This window comes from Rhagoletis pomonella, unplaced genomic scaffold, assembly GCF_013731165.1.
Source record: "Rhagoletis pomonella isolate Grant_MI unplaced genomic scaffold, Rhpom_1.0 Rhpom_scaffold_00001, whole genome shotgun sequence".
Classification (NCBI taxonomy): domain Eukaryota; kingdom Metazoa; phylum Arthropoda; class Insecta; order Diptera; family Tephritidae; genus Rhagoletis; species Rhagoletis pomonella.
In genome coordinates, this window is record NW_023458555.1 from 22,235,000 (window position 1) to 22,254,010 (window position 19,011).

The 19,011-nt window shown below is 32.9% G+C and overlaps 1 protein-coding gene across 12 annotated transcripts in view; it reads left to right on the top strand.

Annotated features, from left to right (window-relative positions):
- The window catches only part of LOC118741035 (synapse-associated protein of 47 kDa), a 151,730-nt gene that overhangs the window by 106,992 nt on the left and 25,727 nt on the right, over positions 1 to 19,011 (top strand). For 8 of the 12 annotated variants that reach the window (XM_036472867.1, XM_036472834.1, XM_036472917.1 and 5 more), the window contains 5 exons: positions 1,629 to 1,883; positions 10,884 to 10,981; positions 11,370 to 11,470; positions 17,962 to 18,236; positions 18,319 to 18,437. In XM_036472867.1, coding sequence (XP_036328760.1) covers positions 1,629 to 1,883; positions 10,884 to 10,981; positions 11,370 to 11,470; positions 17,962 to 18,236; positions 18,319 to 18,437 — 848 coding nt within the window. The remainder of the gene's footprint in view (positions 1 to 1,628; positions 1,884 to 10,883; positions 10,982 to 11,369; positions 11,471 to 17,961; positions 18,237 to 18,318; positions 18,438 to 19,011) is intronic. The other 4 variants (XM_036472884.1, XM_036472924.1, XM_036472875.1 and 1 more) reach the window with 3 other exon arrangements.

The following is a 19,011-nucleotide window of genomic DNA, read 5'->3' on the forward strand; positions in this document are numbered from 1 at the left end:
TTTTTTCACCTTTCCGAAACCTACCGCTAGATGGTAAGCCGGGGTGTATCAATTTTGAGTAAATTAGCGTCCTTTCAATTTCAATATTGCAGTTTCAAGCATTTCTAAAATTTACCGTTATATGAAAAGCGGCCGTAATTTTAGTCCGATTTCAATAATTTTCAACGTTTTGCTTATATGTGGCAAGCACAATAACCACACCGAGTTTGGTACAAATTGGTAGAACGGTTACCGAGATACATATATGTGATCATAAGTGGGCGGTGCCACGCCCATTTTCCAAAATTTTACCATAAACGTATTTCTTGGTAAAGCATCAATTTTGAATAAATTAGCTTCAATATTTACTGATTTATCGAAGATTTTATATTTCTCTAAATTACCGTTATATGGGATGTGGGCGTGGTTATCGTTCGATTTTAAAAATTTTCGGCGATTTTGTATGCTGTACCAAGGCCAACCACTGTGCCAAGTTTGGAAGAAATTGGTGCAGCAGTTACCAAGATATACACATGTAACCAAAAGTGGGCGTGGCTACGCCCATTTTCCAAAAATTTATAATATTCTTATTTTTCGTCTAAAAATTATTGTAAATATAAATTTTGAGTGAATTATCTTCAGTAGTTACTAAAATATCGCAGTTTTCGTATTTCTGGAAATTACCGTTATATGGGAAGTGGGCGTGGTTACTGTCCGATTTCGCCCATTTTCAATACCAACCTACCTTGGATTAAGGGAAACCTACATAACAAATTTCGTTGAGATATCTCCATTTTTGCTCGAGTTATCGTGTACACGGACGGACGGACAGACGGACAGACGGACGGACAGACAGACATGGCTTAATCGATTTCTTTTTTCATCCTGATCATTTATGTATACATTTGTCTATATCTATCTCGATTCGTTTTGGCTGTTACAAACAACCGTTATGTGAACAAAATTAATATACCCTTGTGCACAAGTGCGCTCGGGTATAAAAATATGAGTATATTTTCTTAGGTATAGAACATTCCTAGGGGGTGAGAGCATAACATTTTCGACGTTTCCTTTTCACATGCATTTTTGGACCATCCTAATGTACATACATATGTACATGTAGGGTTGATACCTGTTAACAAGTCAAATTTTACTTGAATTAAGTGAAATAGATTATTGAAATATTTAAAACATGTGGAGGTCAGGCGAAAGATGTTTTTTGAAGTTTAAGTTTAGAAAAAGGGGCGTGCACATCCCTTAGAAGTGAAATTTTTAATCAGCTATATAGCTTCAGAACCATAAGTTAGTTAGATGGGGTTGGTATGGAGACATAACTAAAGCTGGTGCTTGTGATAAACTACATAAAAGGGGATGGCGTTGAGCTCCCATAGACATGGTACATTCATAGAATTCGGAATCATATATGGCGTGAAATTTTTAATCAGCTATTTGTTGAGTAAAATAAAAACTATTATATGTATCACCCTTTATTTTTCAATTATACTATAAATATACAATTATATTATAAGAATACATATATATGTAAACATACGCATTCATAATAAAATAAACTTATTCAATAAGTCAATAAAATTCGTGTGCAATATCTAATTAATCTTATCACATTTTATTCCCTCTTTCCATTGCAGCGGTTGGTTGGGAAGTGCCAAAGGCTGGTTAGGCAGTGCCAGCGCTTCAATTCCATCGATGCCGGCAATGCCTACCATGTCTATGCCATCAATGCCAGCTATGCCAGCCATGCCGTCGATGCCCTCCATTCCGGGGCTGCGCAAGGGTGGCGCCGAAGCTGGTGAGGGTGTCGCCGCCGATGGCGCTGTTCTCGAGAGCGGAGATGCTACAGGTGCCGTGAGTGGTGAAGATGATGACAAATCGAGGTACATTAGGTATGGGCCAAGCAGCTAATGACGGGACAATGCTATTTTATGAGTTACAGCAGGGATAAGTTCCATATGAAATCGAAACTAAAAAAAAAAAAACTTGCAAGCCAAAAAAAAATATTTATTGAAAAAATAAAACAAAAATTATTTCATATTGGATATTGCAAAATTGTATACGCCTGCCAAACAAGCGTGTAAATTTTGCGATGTCTATGGAATAACGGATGTTAGTTTTATAGTTTTTAAAATTTTTTCTAGTTTAGTTTAATTTAGTTTAGTTCAAATTCTAAGTATCTCAAACAAGTTTTTAAACACAGCAATTTCTAATAGTTTGATGCAAATCGTTCGGTGAAAAGTTCTTTTCAATTTCGTTCTGCTCAGTTGATTAAAAAAATCACTTTTGTTCAGTTTGTTACTGTGCAGTTGAATTGATTTACTATAACCGTAAACGCACAACTGATCATTTAATAATTACAGTTATATATTTACAGCCTATTAACTACATTTATAAACTATATAAATATATAACCATATAATACATAAGTACATAATATTGGCCAAAGTTACGTACATAGTTATATTACTACATATAACGAAGCATTTTTACATTTGCTTATGCTTTTGTTTGTCGCGTTCTCTTACAAAACAACTACATATTCTCACTCAAATATAAACATTCGTTTATGCAACTTCTCAAAAAAATTGCAATCACAATTTCTGATGAATAAAAATATTTAAAATTTTTCAATACTCAATATACAAATATATAGCGTGTGTGTATATCATAACGTAATACCCATAAATATATCACTTTTTATTTGGTTTCTTGTAATCTTGTAATCGCAGTTTCAAATTTTCAAACTTTTGCCTACACTACTTTTCTAAATTTTCAATATTACTCTTACTACTCTTTTTCTTTGTATATTTCTCCTTTTTCTAACTCTCACAAAAGCTTTGATACTTTGCTATTTTTATTATCCAGTATACCCCCTTACTTATACTGTACTTTTGCTCTTTCAATTCTATGCTAATTGCTTACGTCACTGGTATTTATAATTTCTGATTTTTAGTTTCCTGGAAATTTTTGTCCTTTTAATTTTTCTGTCTGTTTTCATATCTCGTACATATACATGTGTTTTATAAACATACTTATATAAACAAAAAATATTTTAGTCAATAGTGGACAAATTATAAAAATGTTTCTATATTAGCACAAGTGCATTAGGATGCCCCGCCAAAAAAAAGTTGCAGCTTTTCCACTGGAATTATACAATTTATTATATTCTAAGACTTTCACCAAATATTTCGGAAAATTATTGAGATTTACGTGAGCTGCGGCGATTTTAAAATACCTCCAAATGTCGAGTTTTTTTTGTAACTAAAATTAGTGTTTTCAAATATTTTTCCCAAAAACATGATATCAGATGATAGAAGAGTTTAAGCTTAAAAGGTTGGCATGACAATGTTTAAAAAAATTTTACCACGGAGTAAAAATAATTAGATTTTCTATGATATTTTTACATCGGTCCAGCGCATGTAAATCTTAATATTTTCCCAAAATATTTTGACGGAAGTCTTAAAATACATACATACATATAATAAGACAGGAAAAACAGCACCGAAATTTTTTGCATAGAAAGTAATGCACCCGAATGTACATACAATTGTGGTCAGCTGATTAAGTTTAGTTACTTTTTGACCAGTTTTGGTTATTCTTCCTCTGGTTATATGTACCTTACATATCGCACACGATCTTCAAAAGTGTTAACCAAACATTAAGAAACCGGCCCTAAATATTTTTCACTTTATGGCCAAGACCAAGCTTGTCGTTTTTACGACATAACCTTTTATACCGTGCCACGTGCTTCAGAACCGTTTTTCGGAAAAAAATAAAAAATTATGTGTCCCATAAAAATCAACGTAGATTATGACCTCAAAGTTTGAAATAAATCGAAGAAATTGATTTATTTTGCCCGTTGAATTCATATGGAATGGGCCATAAAATTTTCAAAATTTTTAGTGTGCAAGTTTAAAGTGGCCCAAAATTCTGGTTGATTTTTTTATTTTATTTATTTTTTTTGCTAACGTTAGTTTGGAATTTTTATGAAAACTTGATAAAGTTTTTTTTTTAACTTTGATTTACATTCATATATAGTTTTTGTTATAGTATAAACTATAATTAAGAACAAGTAATTTTTGAGTAAAAAAACCGACTTCAATTCTCATAGAAAAATTTAAGAGTACCGTTAATTTCTCCATGATCCAAAGATCGGATCTAAATTATTATGGGACTACCTCTGAGGTACTACCATTCTTTTAAAAAGTTGAAGAATTACAGAAATCGGTTGACGTGGTTCAAAGTTATGCGATAACATACATAAAAAAAAATATTCCTCCTCCTTTTTTTGAAGTCGGTTCAAAATAAAATAGATTTTGCATTATTTAAAAAAAAAATTCTACCTTATTAAAAAATAATCAAGTGGTGGTAATCAGGATGAGAAATGTCATCGCCACCAGGACGGCGCATCATGTATGCTATAATTTTTGGGTGGTAAGTTATGCCCGACCGGCAGTTTATAAAGTTTTATTAATATGTATTTCCAGCAAATCGCCTCCAAAAAAGTAGTCAAAGTAGGTAAATTTCATTTCTCAGTAGATAAGACAATTCGCTACGTTAATCTAGGACTTTTTAAGCTTCGCTATATTTTACATTCTAAAATATATTGACATTTTAAAAATTTCTACACGTCATTTTTTGTTTTCACAAATATTCTCCTTTTGATTTGTATTCGCAAAGGTACCAATTTGAATTCGCTGGCCCCTGAGTAGAACGTGCGACAAAAACAAAAAAATTCAAAACACACAAGAGAATCGATATACTCACGAAACTATGGGCCAAATATATTAAAACTGCGTTTTTAGTTTTTCACTCTGACGTCAGGATTTTTTTTAAAGGACTTTGAAATTTTAAACATATGATTAATTCAGAAAATTATTTAAAAAAAAAATCAGTGCAATATAGAATAACAATATGCGTACCAAATGAGAGAGAAAATTCTGTAGAATTTAGAAACAATAAAGTTTTTTTGGTTTACTAGGACGAATAAGTATTGAAAATGCGCTTTTAATAAATTTTATCTTTTTAAGGTAATAAAGTTTGCAAAACGAAATTCGATGATGACGTCGTGTGTATGTTAGTCCTCAAACCATAATTTTTTCAAAAATAAATATTGCAAATTTTCAAAGATATTTAAGGACCAAATTTGTAAAGGACATTTTCCATACCCATTCGTCCTTATGCACCAAAAAATTAAGTCTGTTATAATTCTACAGAATTTTTTCTTTTATATGATAGCCTTATTGTTATCCTACAATGCACTAAATTGTTTAAATAATATTTTTTAAATTTCAAAGTCCTTTTAAAAAAACCTGACGTCAGAGAGAAAAACTAAGTTCGCAGTTTTACTATAATTTAGGCATAGTTTCGCGAATATATTAATTTTTTGTGTGTTAAATTTACTGTCGCACGGTGTTGTCAAACTATCAAATTTAAGTCCACTTGCACAATGGTACTCGAATTAGAATCGACAAAATTAGCTCGATTTGTGAAAACCAGAACAGCTAGCCAAATCTAAGTCTTAAATGTTAATCGAAATCAAAAGCTGCTCCACTATATATGATATACTTCAGCAAAATTTAAAGCATTATAAATTTTCAGACACATTTAAAATTACTTTTGAAAACTCTTAAATAAAGAAATGTAACCTCATCACGAAAACGTGCAAATTTAGAAATAATAAAGTTGCAAATTCCACACGAGTTTGAACCAACAATTGTTTTTATTATTTTCAAAAAACGGACAAAAATTTCCACTTCCAATCACTTCATTAACTCTCATACGATTCATTGCAGCGCATCCTAAATAAGTCTCATTTTTTATTTAATCATTTTACATCTCATTTGTACATATACTAGGTATGTCCATAAATGTACCTACTTTATTCAAAGAATTTATTTCTGGCCAACTTATTTTGTATGACATTTACCACCATTATGTATATAAACATATTAGTTTATTCCAATTTTAGTTATTTATTCTTATACTCCCAAAATGAAAACGCAAAGCAGCTACATACATTTAAAGCCTTCAGCTCGAAAGTCCCCGTTTATAGTGAAACCATGCAGCGCAACCATAAAATATCAGATTCCATCATTATTGTGCGGCCCATCAAAAAATACGAACCAAAACGGATATGCTAACAAATCATAAAGCAAAACTACTAGTAAACGCTCGAATATCATTTTTTATAAAAAAAAACTCTAGTAAACGTACATTGAACCCAAAACAAAAAAAAAAACAAAAAAAAAAAATATTTAAATCGATGTGAACCGCAACATTATTGTCATTATGTCTTTTTGTTGTCTAGTGAGAATTGTAGTGAACAAATAGTGCGATTTTTTGTGCTCATGAATTGTAAGTGTCTTCTGGGTAATGACCACTACTTTTCCCTTCTTCTGTTACTTTTTATTTTAGTTTTATTTTTTTGGACGTAGACTACTCTTGCTTTTCTATACTTTATACTTTGCGCTTCTTCGATTCTATTTTTTTGCTTTCGTATTTATTACTTCGTATTCTTTTTTCCATATTTTTTTAAATTAATTTACATTTATGCAATTAATTTAATAATTTAGCTTTTGCTCCCTTCCTTACTAAGCTAAAGCTTTTCGAACGCGAAACTTAAAAAGAGTCGCGTGCTTTTCCCTATCGGTCAAATTGTATTCCTTTCACTTTTTTACTAAACTTCTTGTGACATTCTTTTTTCCCCACATATCCTCATATACCATCAACTCTCATTCGCCTCTCGCTTTCTGATAGCTCCAATATCTGTCCTCAATGTAAGCTTTGTAAATTTCGGCGATTCTTTGCTCCGCGGTTTAATCTCGATGTACATACATACATACACATGTACTTATATTTTTGAGCATCATTCAACTCATGTCAGCTCATTAGTTTTCTCATGAATTCATTCCTTTTCCCAATTATGTAATTTTTAAATTTTCCATTGAACGACTTTTGAAAAATTTGAATGGTAGCTGGTTTAGAGAGCACGTTTTTATATGGTAAAACTTTATTAAATACATTTTTGTACATAAGTATTTTATGTCAATAGTGAAAAAAATCTCATCCAAACCATACTCAAAAGTAACGTTGCAATCAAATGCTAAAGGAATTTCGCTCCATATCATCAAATTTTTTTTTTTACAGTGGTGCGAGGTTTCCACTTGGTAAAAAAAATGTTAACTTTTTAAATACTTTTAAAATATGACATTTATGTATGTGTAATTATTTTCTTGGGAGACCTAAATGATGTCCGATAAAATAGAGCGTCGACGTGTTGACGAATTGAAAAAAAAATCTTTTTGACTTTAATTAATTTTTTATAAAAGTATAGTATATAATATATAGGTAAAGCATTTAAATAAAAGTTTCAAACTTTATCTATAATAAAAAAAAAACTCGCCAAATTTCAAACATTTGTGTCAGAATACAAAGTATGTTCTAAAATTTTTTATATGAAAGAAAATGCTCAACCCCGTCAGCAAAAAAAATTAACGGATTTTTTTCGAAAATTCACACTTGCACTGGAATTCAATGGGCAATAAAACTGCATATCAAACAAGTTCCGACAAAAAAGTTTGAAATTTGGCCGAAAATTTGGCGATTTTTTTTTAATTCTGTAACTTATATTTAAATGGTTTATATTTTGGAATTAACTATGGTTTTGTAAGAAAACTATTTAAGTTACATATATAGACAAAACAATAACTGTATATGTACTACTCTGCCCACCTTTAGTTCATACACTTCACACTTTTCATTCATACAATCTTAAAGCAGAAATAAAGTTCAAAGTGTATGAACTAAAGGTGGCCAAGGTAGTACATTTAATTTAGAAGAAATTTTTCTCATAGAAAACTTAACACACCAATTTTCACCAGAACCGGTCCTTTTGATTCGGTTTTCCAAAAGTTACCGGACTAATGTGTTCTACAAAATATTTAACATAAAATTTTATTAAAGGTCGCCGAAACTTTAATCCTTTTTATAAAAACAAGATTGATGAGATGGAGCACCACACACTTGGGGAGTTGAAAAAGTAAATTTTCAAAATGACGGCGATTTTCCGACCCCGGACCCGCTCCAATCATTTATTATTTCTTATACATTTCTTGCGACTAGCCTCGCTGCATTCAAAAAGAATTGACCAACATGCAGAAAACAGTCAAATTACCAATTTTCGACTCTAATTCGACTGAACTAATTTCCATTCAGGAGATTGCTCTTTACAAGAAAGCCGAAACTGATTAAGGAGTATAGAACTCATTTAAATAAAGTTAGTAGTCAGTTCAAAGTGAGATTATCACTTGGAACTTTCTGCCAAAGCAGGCCTCTTTAGTCATGGAATCAGAGATTCCGCATATTTCCAACCCTGGTATCTCCCCAAGAATACCTGCATGAAGCTGCTTTGCGAAGAAGCCATCGTTAGATAGTCGAAGTTGCAGCTCCCTCGGCGCTGCTGTTTCCTGGATAAAAATATGGAGAGGAGTCCATCCCACGAGCGACTCTAGAGCCGCAGTTGAACATATTCTTATAGATCCAGTGACAAGCCAATCTTTGCAGCTTGTTAAGGCGAAGTAAGGCAGATTTTTGTAATGTCTTCTGCCGCCATGCTATGGATGCATAAGACACAATCGAAGGGACGATCATACGGTAGGACCACTCTTTCAGCCTCGAGCTCAATCCCCATGTTCTACCAAAAAGTCTTCTGTAGGCCCAGATGGCCGGTATGGCTTTAGCAATATCGTTCTCTCAAGATGGAAGAGCCAATTAAGTGTCTTATCTAGCGTAATCCCCACATAAAGTCATTATTTTTTATTTTTTGGATTTTTTTTTTTTAATTTGAGAGTAAAAAAACTGCTACATGCAATTCTGAATTGTGGCTTTAAAACCGTTATAATTGGGGTCTCGGCGGGCCTAGATATTTCTACCATGACTCAAATTAAAGATATTGAATGTCACTACACCTTATTAGTTGTTCGAGTTTTTTTGGAAGGAATCCGGTAGTCTTTAAAGTTTTTTTTTAAGGACATTATTTTTACCTATTTTTTAAGGCCAAAAAGTAATTTTGACTCAGTTGCGATATTTTTCTTGACAGGGGAATTAATTCTGCTTTCAAACAAAAAATTTTGCTTCTGTCGAAAGCGCTACAATTAATTCTCATAGAGTTTTCAAATGTCTCACTGAGCGCCGTGCAACGTACGAAAATGGCTGCCAGTTATTGGAAATGGTAGACCAACTTACCGTCCTGTACAAAAAAATGATAGGTTGCAAACATGACATTTCATTCTACTCTTCACCTCGAAACACCAAAACACACTCCTAAACTTTAAAAGAACCACGAGCGATAATCGATGGGCACGTGGGAAATTTACCCAGCAAAAAACACGATTACCACAGAAACGAAAGTGGGAACGAGCTAGGCGATGGGAATCGCTTACCCTTTCGCTTCAAGAAGGCCTTATTTTAACATGGCCATGTCATTGGAGGTAAGCCCTTACCCGCAGCATTACCTTCAAACGAAGGGATAACGCATGGATAAATAGAATCCAGAGAAGCGAACAAAGAATACCTTAGAGAGAAACTAATGTAGAATGCCTAGATAAGTACATACTTATTTATATTAAACTGAAATCAGAAAATGTCTTAAAAGATTAAAATTAATTAAAATTTTTATAAATCAGCTTTTATACATACATATGTATTTATTTAGGTATTTAAATTTTCTTAAAAATCGGTATGTACATACATGCATATTTAACTAAGCTTAAAATTGTACTTCCTCGCTCTTGTACTTCACTTCATTGACTGACTTCAACTTCGCTGCAAATTTAACAAAGCAAAACATGATCTTTATGCGAGACAAATTTCCACAGAAAGTAACGGTAGAAAAAGAATTTTTGGATATTCATTCTATTTTTCAGCTGACTACGATGCAGCATTCTACTTTGCATTCTCCGAAATGAAGCAAAGAAGCGAAATAAAAAAAAATATTGTAGGACATTCTACTTTGCATTCCCTGAAATGAAGCAAAGAAGCGAAACAAATAAAATATTGTAGGACATTCTACTTTACATTTCCGAAAATGAAGCAAAGAAACGAATTTAAAAAGAAATAGTATAGGACATTCTACTTTGCATTCCCCGAAATCAAACAAAGAAGCGAAATAAATAAAATATTGTTGGACATTCTACTTTGCATTACCGGCAATGCCTAAAAGAAGCGAAAAAATTCGAAGGCATCATAACGCTATGCCTTCTAGAACACGTTACCACTAAAAGCGATTACCGATTTTTTGCTGGGTAAATACTTTTATTAGTTAGTATTCTCTGTTCCAATAAAAATCTCGTGTTAGCAATTTTCAGGAAGAACTTTCATTAGAAAGCACACGAAGCTTTCCGAAAACTTTTCAATAATAAATGGAACTTCTTATAGCCTTATATAGCCTTATAGCTCTTCTTATAATTTTAGTTCAAGAGTTATTTTTGTTACTTCATTTCATTGTATATTTCATTTCCCATTGCTTAGTGTATAGAACCGTCGGCGCGAAAAAAACGCAAACTTAATTTTTTTCAAAATTCTCATTTTTGAAGCAAAAAAAACTCGACAAATTCACTGACGTTATTTTTGCGGTTAGAGCTCGTTATGTAAATATGTCTTTAATAGTTTCTTAAATTTACCATATACAAATTTGAAAATTGAATTTTGCATGCATGCTTTATTTATATGATTGTTCTTGTTTTTTTTTTTGTGTCTATAAAAAATGTTTGTATTTGCATGTAATATTTTAAAGTTTTTGCACTCTTTTCTTTCCAATATAACCCACAAGTATTAATTACCAAGAATGAACTAATATAACTTTAATACTGCTTACCATTTCATTACAGCGCTACAGAGGGTGCCGATTCGCATCCCGCTTCCGGCGGTGGCACCCCCACTGGCGATGAGGGTCAAATCGGACAGGGTAAGGGCGAAGAAGCGAACAGTACGTGTCACAGTACAAAATTTTATTCAAAATTGGTAACAAAATTAATGTCAAACAAAAAATGTGCTCAATGTGCTTAACAAATTTTATTTCAATGTCAAATTAAAATAACAAATTTTTCCAAAAAAAAAATCAATAATAATTAATACTATTAACACACAAAGAATGGAAGAAATGGTGACAGGTTACTAATAATACGCTCGCTTGTGTACTATTTTTTTTTTTTTTTTAAGTCTGGTGCATGTCAGATATGTATGTATGTAAACTCATTTGTTGTTATTGTATACTGTAGTGACGAGAGCTTCGTACATTTATTATAGCAAACTAATTTAAATAGTTTAGCTAATTCTATGTTTCCACTTTTATCTATGTACATAAACAATTTCAGTTACCACAAAAGTAACGCAACAGGCAAAGCATTTTGGTTCATTCTTGTCGTCGGCAATAAATAAGGCGGGCGCCAAAATCAAGGAGACTGTCAAGGAGAATGTAAGTGGTTATATGGTGTACACATATACATACATACATTAAGCATTAGTTTTAAAAATAGATACATAGATAGGTGCAGGGTGATCGATATTCTCCTTGAAAAATTAAATCTGAAAAAAAACACACTTGCAAATTGCATAAAACTGCATATCCAAAAATTTTTAGAAAATCTTTTAAAAAAGTATAAAAGAATTATAATTTGAGAAATTTTTCGAAATCTCAAAAAAAAAACACTGAATCTTACATGCATTGCCAAAAATTATCGCGATTTTTTAGCAACTGGCAAATTACATAAAACTGCATATCCAAAAAATTTTAGAAAATCTTTTAAAAAAGTATAAAAGAACTATAATTTGCGAAATTTTTCGAAAGGATTTAACACGGTTCCTTGTGATCATATTACGCAACTTTTCCGCACTACTGGAATTTCGAAATCTAATTTTTTTTCGCTCCACCCTAATGTAACCCAACGACTCACTTCTTGCAGTTGGAATGGTTTCTCGGCGGTCTCTTGCGGTTGCTCACTACCCTAAATTCGACAATTTCGCTTATTAAAATAGCCACGGAGGGGGAAATGGGTCGCTTCACTGAAAGAACTTATTGGAGATGTGCACAAATTTTGCCATTGGGGATTCACCATTTTGATAGAATAACTTAATAATTTGAAAACATTCATTATTGTGAAATAACAAACCTTTAACCAGTTAAGTACCAGTTTGGATGACAGTGAGATTTGACAAATGTCAAATGATAGGGCTTTACTTCTTCAAGCGCTAAATACATAACCCGTTAAATAGAGTTTATTGCCTTTAAAAACATGTGTACAAACAGACTTACCAATCCTACTACTTTGACGGATAAAAGCTCTTCCTGACCTATTTTGAATTAAGATTCACGTGAGCTGGATTACGTCCAAAAACAGAGGTTATTATAGATAACATATTTTTTTTTTTAATTTTTTTTTTCTAAAAAATCACATCTACCAGAGCTGTAAAACTGTGAAATCATTTGAAATTAAAAATCATCAATTTTATGCTATTATGTTTTCATTGAATTTTTCCTTGTTGGGGAATGTGGCTTATAATTTTCCAATTCTACATTCACTCAAAGTAGATACGATTGCACACATTAACATATTCAAAGAAAGATTGAAAAAACTGAATGACGAAACATTAACTTTTAACACTGAATAAGCATTCAGATGAATGCAGCTTTTGCTATGTGTGCACACATTCATTCAGTACCAATCAATCGATATAAATATTCTAAATACACAAAACCCACTGAAAAATACGCAAGGTTGAATTTTATTGAACAGATTTCAAAATTGCAACACGAAAAATAGTTTATTGAGCGTTATCATTAATTTGTTTCACTTAAATTTGTACAAATATTTATAATAAATGAAAATATTAATTAGAGAAATATTGTTCTGCCAAGAATGTCATTATGAAAAATGTCAATTATTAACGATTTTTACATCTCTGTTTCGAAAATTGTCAGCTTTCTAAATAAGTATTACCAATGTACCAATAAAAGGTATGTGCAGAAATTATTACATATGTACATACCTATATATCTACGTTAAAATAAGTAAACAAATTTAAGCGCTTCTACTTCTAACTTTAGATATATACATTTTATTATTTATTTAAAAAATTCTTAATACAAGTTTCTTCGTACTTTTTTCTTCGCTATTGGGTCAAGCATTTAATAAAGATTCTAAAACCTGATTTGTGGGTTTGTGGTGGTTTCTACCATTTACAATAAGTTGCAAATTATCAACTTTTCTCAAAAAAAGATTTAACAAATCTGTGTGCAAACCCCTTTTTATTTTAGTGTGGTAGAATCGAAAAAAATGTGGTAGATTTTCCAATTCATATTTTATTGGGTATACATATCGCACACCGTCGTCAAAAGAAGCACAACTCAAAAATTAAATCGGGAAATATAATTGCTAGTGGATCGTACAGATTCCACGCAATTGGTGCAAAAACAAGTATAACATTAGTTTTCTAGTTAGAGAATATAATCATGAAGAAAAGAATATTTTATTTGTATGCAAAAAATCGACCAAATTATTTTCCCATTGCATAATACTTTAGCAAATATAAATAGGCGTATTTTTGAAATATTAGAAAGTTAAGGCACAGATATATTTAAAGCAAAATTTATGATGTACCTTTTTAAAAATCTATTGATTAATTTTTATATTTCGAATTACAATTGAGTTGAAATTCTAGAGTTATGTGAAAATTGTAAACAAATGTTCTGTCTAAAAATGTGGTAGAATTTAAGCCTTGTGTGGTAGATGTGGTAGACACCCAAATTTAAAAAAAATTACGTGGTTGATCTACCACACATGTGGTAGAAGCTTGCTAACTGTTCTAAACGTATGTTTTGAGCAAATTGATGTTTAAAGCTAGCAATATATCCCATTTTCCAAAACTATAATAATAAACATGGCAGTTTTTAAGCAATTTGGTTCCTGTAATTAAGGAAATATTGTAGTTTTGGCATTTTTCGAAATTACCATTTTATGAGAGGGACCAGGTTATTGTTCGACTTTTGTATTTTCAATACCCTGCTGCCCTAGATAAAAAAACCCTCGTACAGAATTTCGTTGAGTTATCTCAACTTTTGCTAGAGTTTTCGTGTACGCAAATAAACGGACATGGACTAATCATCTTCTCTTTTTATTCTGAGCATTTTTATGTATATATACATACATAAGTAGTACATACGAACATAAATGTATGTATCCATATCGATTAATTTTGGTTGTTCCAAATATACGTTATTTGAAAAAAAGTTATGGTACCCTCTTGCAGAACTGCGTTGTAAATATGTTTAGGAAACATTTAAATTAATAGTTTATTAAAAAAGTTGCTCAAAGTAATGGAACTCCTCAACCCCTTAAAAAAAAAACAGGAACCCTTCTGAAATTTTGTTTTGAAAGTTTTCATATTTGAAAACTGAAAACAATCACAGTATACAGCAAACCAGCCATTGACAATATGCTTATTTGAAAACTAATACATGAAATGTTGTGAATATATAGGATTTTTTTGTCATTAACCCATAGGCAACAACTGGTGCAAAAGTACCTACAAATGTTTGTTGATATATTTTAAATGTAAATTTGAACAGCAAAATTCATAAAACAAATTATAATAAAACAAAAATATTGTTAATTACTACGTGGGAGGTGGGCGTGGTTATTGGCAGATTTCGACAAAATTTAACACTAACCTAAATTATACCAAAGGCAACTTCGACACCGACTTTCGTTAAAATAACTAAATTATGTTCGAGTTAGCGTGCTTACAAACAGAGAGGGCTGAACTAGTTCATCTCGTCATTCTGAATATATGTGTATATACATACATACATTTTATACGGTTAACAAACGCGCTCGCTTATTTGCATAAACCGTCTTTACTTGCATTAATTCATGCATTATCCTCCTTCAAATGTGAATAATCGGCTGAACAAATACACACAAATTACGTGCATTTGAAAATTGGAGAGCTGTACCATAAGCTAAGTAATACTTCTTTTACCGCCTAATCGATGGGACCATTTTACAAAGTCAGCCCACCATTATTCACTCAAAGTTGTGTTCAGAACACGGTTTGACTTATGTAGGAACTGCATCCGGTCATAATTGCTAACGCTTCACGCTTCATTTGCTTGGAATTTCGTGTTTCTCGTTATTTTATTTTATGTGACTTGAAAATATTTTTCACTATAAGAAAATATTTAAATTGGATTTCATTTGGGTTAACGAAAACGACAACTGTGAAAAAATATCAACCAATACATTCAAACAAAATGCCAAATAAGCATGTTTACATTTTTTGTTTTGGCTACCTGGATCACTGTATACTGTGAAAAAAATATTTAGTACAAAAATAATTGTGATAAATCAATTTTGTATATTCTTCTGCGAAAAAATGTCTACAATCGATGATGTATATGTATACATATCAAGATGTGTCTGTTTTGCTCTACGGTTGCGATAAGTTGCTTTGGAATAAATAATATTGCACGAGTCATTGGCTTTGGGTTAGTGGCAGAAAACTTCAATACATAAGTACATATACTTTGAAATAAAATATTTGTTTTTGTTTCAATTCCAGATATGTTCAAACTTTAAAGTATAAAATATATCAACCCTGGGAACAAATTATTGGTACTGAATGGTAAAAAAAAAGTGTGCATTCATTCTAAATATACAATCATGTCTGTGTGCGAATGCTTCTGTTACATTCACATTCTATACTGAATGTCAATCTACCATTCAATAACACAACACAGTTTCTTTGTTTTCAAGTATTTTAAGCCACTCAGTAATGAGGTTTTTTTTTATACAAACAAACAATCAAAATTTTGAAAAGAATGCCGAGTGAATGCAGATCCTATTGATTCAATCATTTTACAGCTCTGACATCTACATACATACATAAGATATTCAAAATTTTGTATCAACGAAAGTCAAATCAAAGAGTTTTTTGGGAGTATTTTCAAGTCGGTTCATCTCCCGTAAATCTTAATATTTTACTATATATATATCCGAGTGATGCACCCTAATGTACATACATATATCACACATAAATAGTTTGCTTCATTCCATTTTAACGTGGACCCGCCCTTATTGAAACCCGTTTAAAAAGCAACAACGACAGGATAACAGGGCTGCCAACTATCCTTAGCTAGGAGGCACCGCATTGGGGATAAAATAGTGCCAAATAGAAAAATAAAAATGCTCAATTAGGTGTCAGCGAAACTCTAAAGGTAACTTGGGACTTCTTTAGAGAAACGATTTTTTAGAGGTTGCGGCTCAATATCTTTCTATACACCCTCGAGTCCACTGGAATCCAAATATATTTCTGAATCTGGTGGACGAGTTGGTGGAAACGCTTTTTGGCCCGCTTGAAATGGGTTCTGCCAATGAAAAATTTCTTGTAGCGTGCTCTGTGAGGCGGCAGCCTTGCAAAACCTTGTGTAGATTTGTAGATTAGGTTGGGTTGTGGTGGCTGCGCTCATTAAGGTTCTAGATGGCGGCATACTTAGTCTGAGTGAGTCCGTTGTGATAGCATTTAGTTGGCCCAGTATTGATTCCGACCTTTTACCTCGAAAAAGAACCAGTTAGTTTATTTAAAGCCGCGTTGTATTTTGTAGACTTTTGTCGAGCTTACATTTGTATGTATGTGGCACAGACCGCCGAAATAGTACTTATTGCGGCATCGCCGCCTAAGTTTAGCCAGACCCAGACCCATACCGAAACAAAGGACGTGTTGCTGCGTTAGTAGTCATTTTCCAGATATCACTTTCCACTGGCATGCTCTCCCATAACATAGTGGCCCATAATGATGCCTATTACCAGGCAGAGTTGGAGACGTTCTATAAGATCTTCAGTTTACTTGTTATCAAGCCTCTGCCAGATTTAGCATTTTACCCCAGAGATATAGGTTCTGCAGCCCTCCTTTTATTTTCCAAAACAAAGAAATTTGTCTTTAGTTAAAGCTTGGACTATGCTTCCTGTCCTTGCAAGTTCATCAGATTCGCAGTTACGCAGAATATCTTTAGAACCCCGCACCCAAACTAACTTCGCTGTGTATCAGCAAACAGACCGTCTCGAAAGCTGAAGTTATGTAGTTAGTTATTTACTTAAGTGCTTGGATATATCAGAATACGAGACACTGCGACCTGGTAGATCTTTTGTATCTCGAAAGTGAGTCCCTAACCTAATATTCCCAAGTTGCCTTCGGCTTCCTCAATGATTCCAAAAGGCATTGGCCGTCTATTCTGTACTACTGCCATTAAATTCTTTATTACAAAGGGTTTGAATATTGCAGCTCTAATATGAATTTGTCGTTGCCTGGCCATGTGCAAACAGTCACCGAAATTGTGCTCTGAACTCTCAACGTCATCAAGACGGAGCCGGCATTTTCACTCTGCGATCACACCTATTTGGCGCATGTAAAATCGCACTCAATTGTGACCAGTTAGTTACACAGAGGGGAATCTACCCTCTCAGTAATAATGGCTCTCGAAGCGTAGGTACCAACTAGGGCCAGAAAAGGGTTCTATTTCCAAAAAGGCAGTTACAAGATCCATTTCTTGTCAAGTCCCCACAGTTGCCTAAGTCCTAGCACAGAGCTGCCAAGCCAAAATTTTAAGCGTGTCGAAGAAGTCTTTACCTGTCTGGGCCGGATGGATGCTTGGCTATCTGAAAAGTTAAGTAGAATGCGCCTTTTCAACCCTTTTCAATGTTTAATTTGCACAGATTAAGATTGCCAATAATTCATCAAACGCCGTCGGAGTCAACTGGTTTGCCTTTAAAATTATTTTAACAATTCGTAGCTCAATGAGACAGTTCTTTCCTTTAGTCTAACTGCAACCCACTTTCTTAGATATATTTAAACATCAAATTTATTGCTCACTAATAATAATTTTACAAACTGCAACTCCTTTTGTCCACACAGCCCATACTCGAGTCCTTCAACAAAGAACAGGAAGCCTTTATGAAAAGTCAAGGCGGTCAAGATTCCGGTGCTGCACCTTGGATCGGACACCCCAACGAGGCTAAGATCAAAGAGGAAATACTCGGCCTCTCACAGGATCGTCGTAATTTTGTGCGCGCACCACCAGCCGGTGTTGATTTCGAATTCAACTATGATACAGCGTATCCCACAGCTATTGCCATAATGGCCGAAGATAAGGCGCTGGAAACGATGCGATTTGAATTGGTGCCCAAAATGTGAGTGTAGCTCAAAAACAGAGCTCCTAACCGTAAATTTTATAATTTATTAATTTGCGCATATTTTTCCCGCACTGAACAGCATCACCGAAGAGAATTTCTGGCGGAATTATTTCTATCGCGTTTCACTAATTATTCAGGCAGCCGAATTAGGTACACTTGGCGCTGATGGCGTTGGTCAGGCCTCGAGCGGCGAAGACGGTAAGTTTTGTGTTGGCTGTGTGGTTAGCACAAATGATGTGAAACGAAATGTATGCAAACAAATACAATGTTGCAAGTATGCTCTACCGCCTACTCTCTAATACTGTCATTAAATCTGCCACCACTATTATTACTACTTCTATTACTACTACTACTCCGCTGCTATGTATTCCACTTTCTTTTGTTTTTAGTATTTCTTACACATTTTTAAGCTTTTATCAATGAGAAATAGAAATATTTTTTTTTTTTTTTTTTTTTAGAATATTCCTAATTTCAATTTATTTTGCCTAATTATGTGGCAGTTAAAGTTATGTTTTTTCTCACTTAACTGAAGTCATCACTTTGTAACTAGTGTCATTTTTTGTCCGCCCCACTGCCAAAACGCATACATTTTTATGTATAAAAATATGTGTGTTTTTCACATGTTTTGCTGAAATCAATACATTTAAATACGACTAAGTACTTTAAAATAAATATGTACATATATATTTTATATTTCTTTCACATGTTTCCTCTATGTACATAAATATTATGCAGTACATTACAAAAACACATGAAAATGGAAAATGCGGAA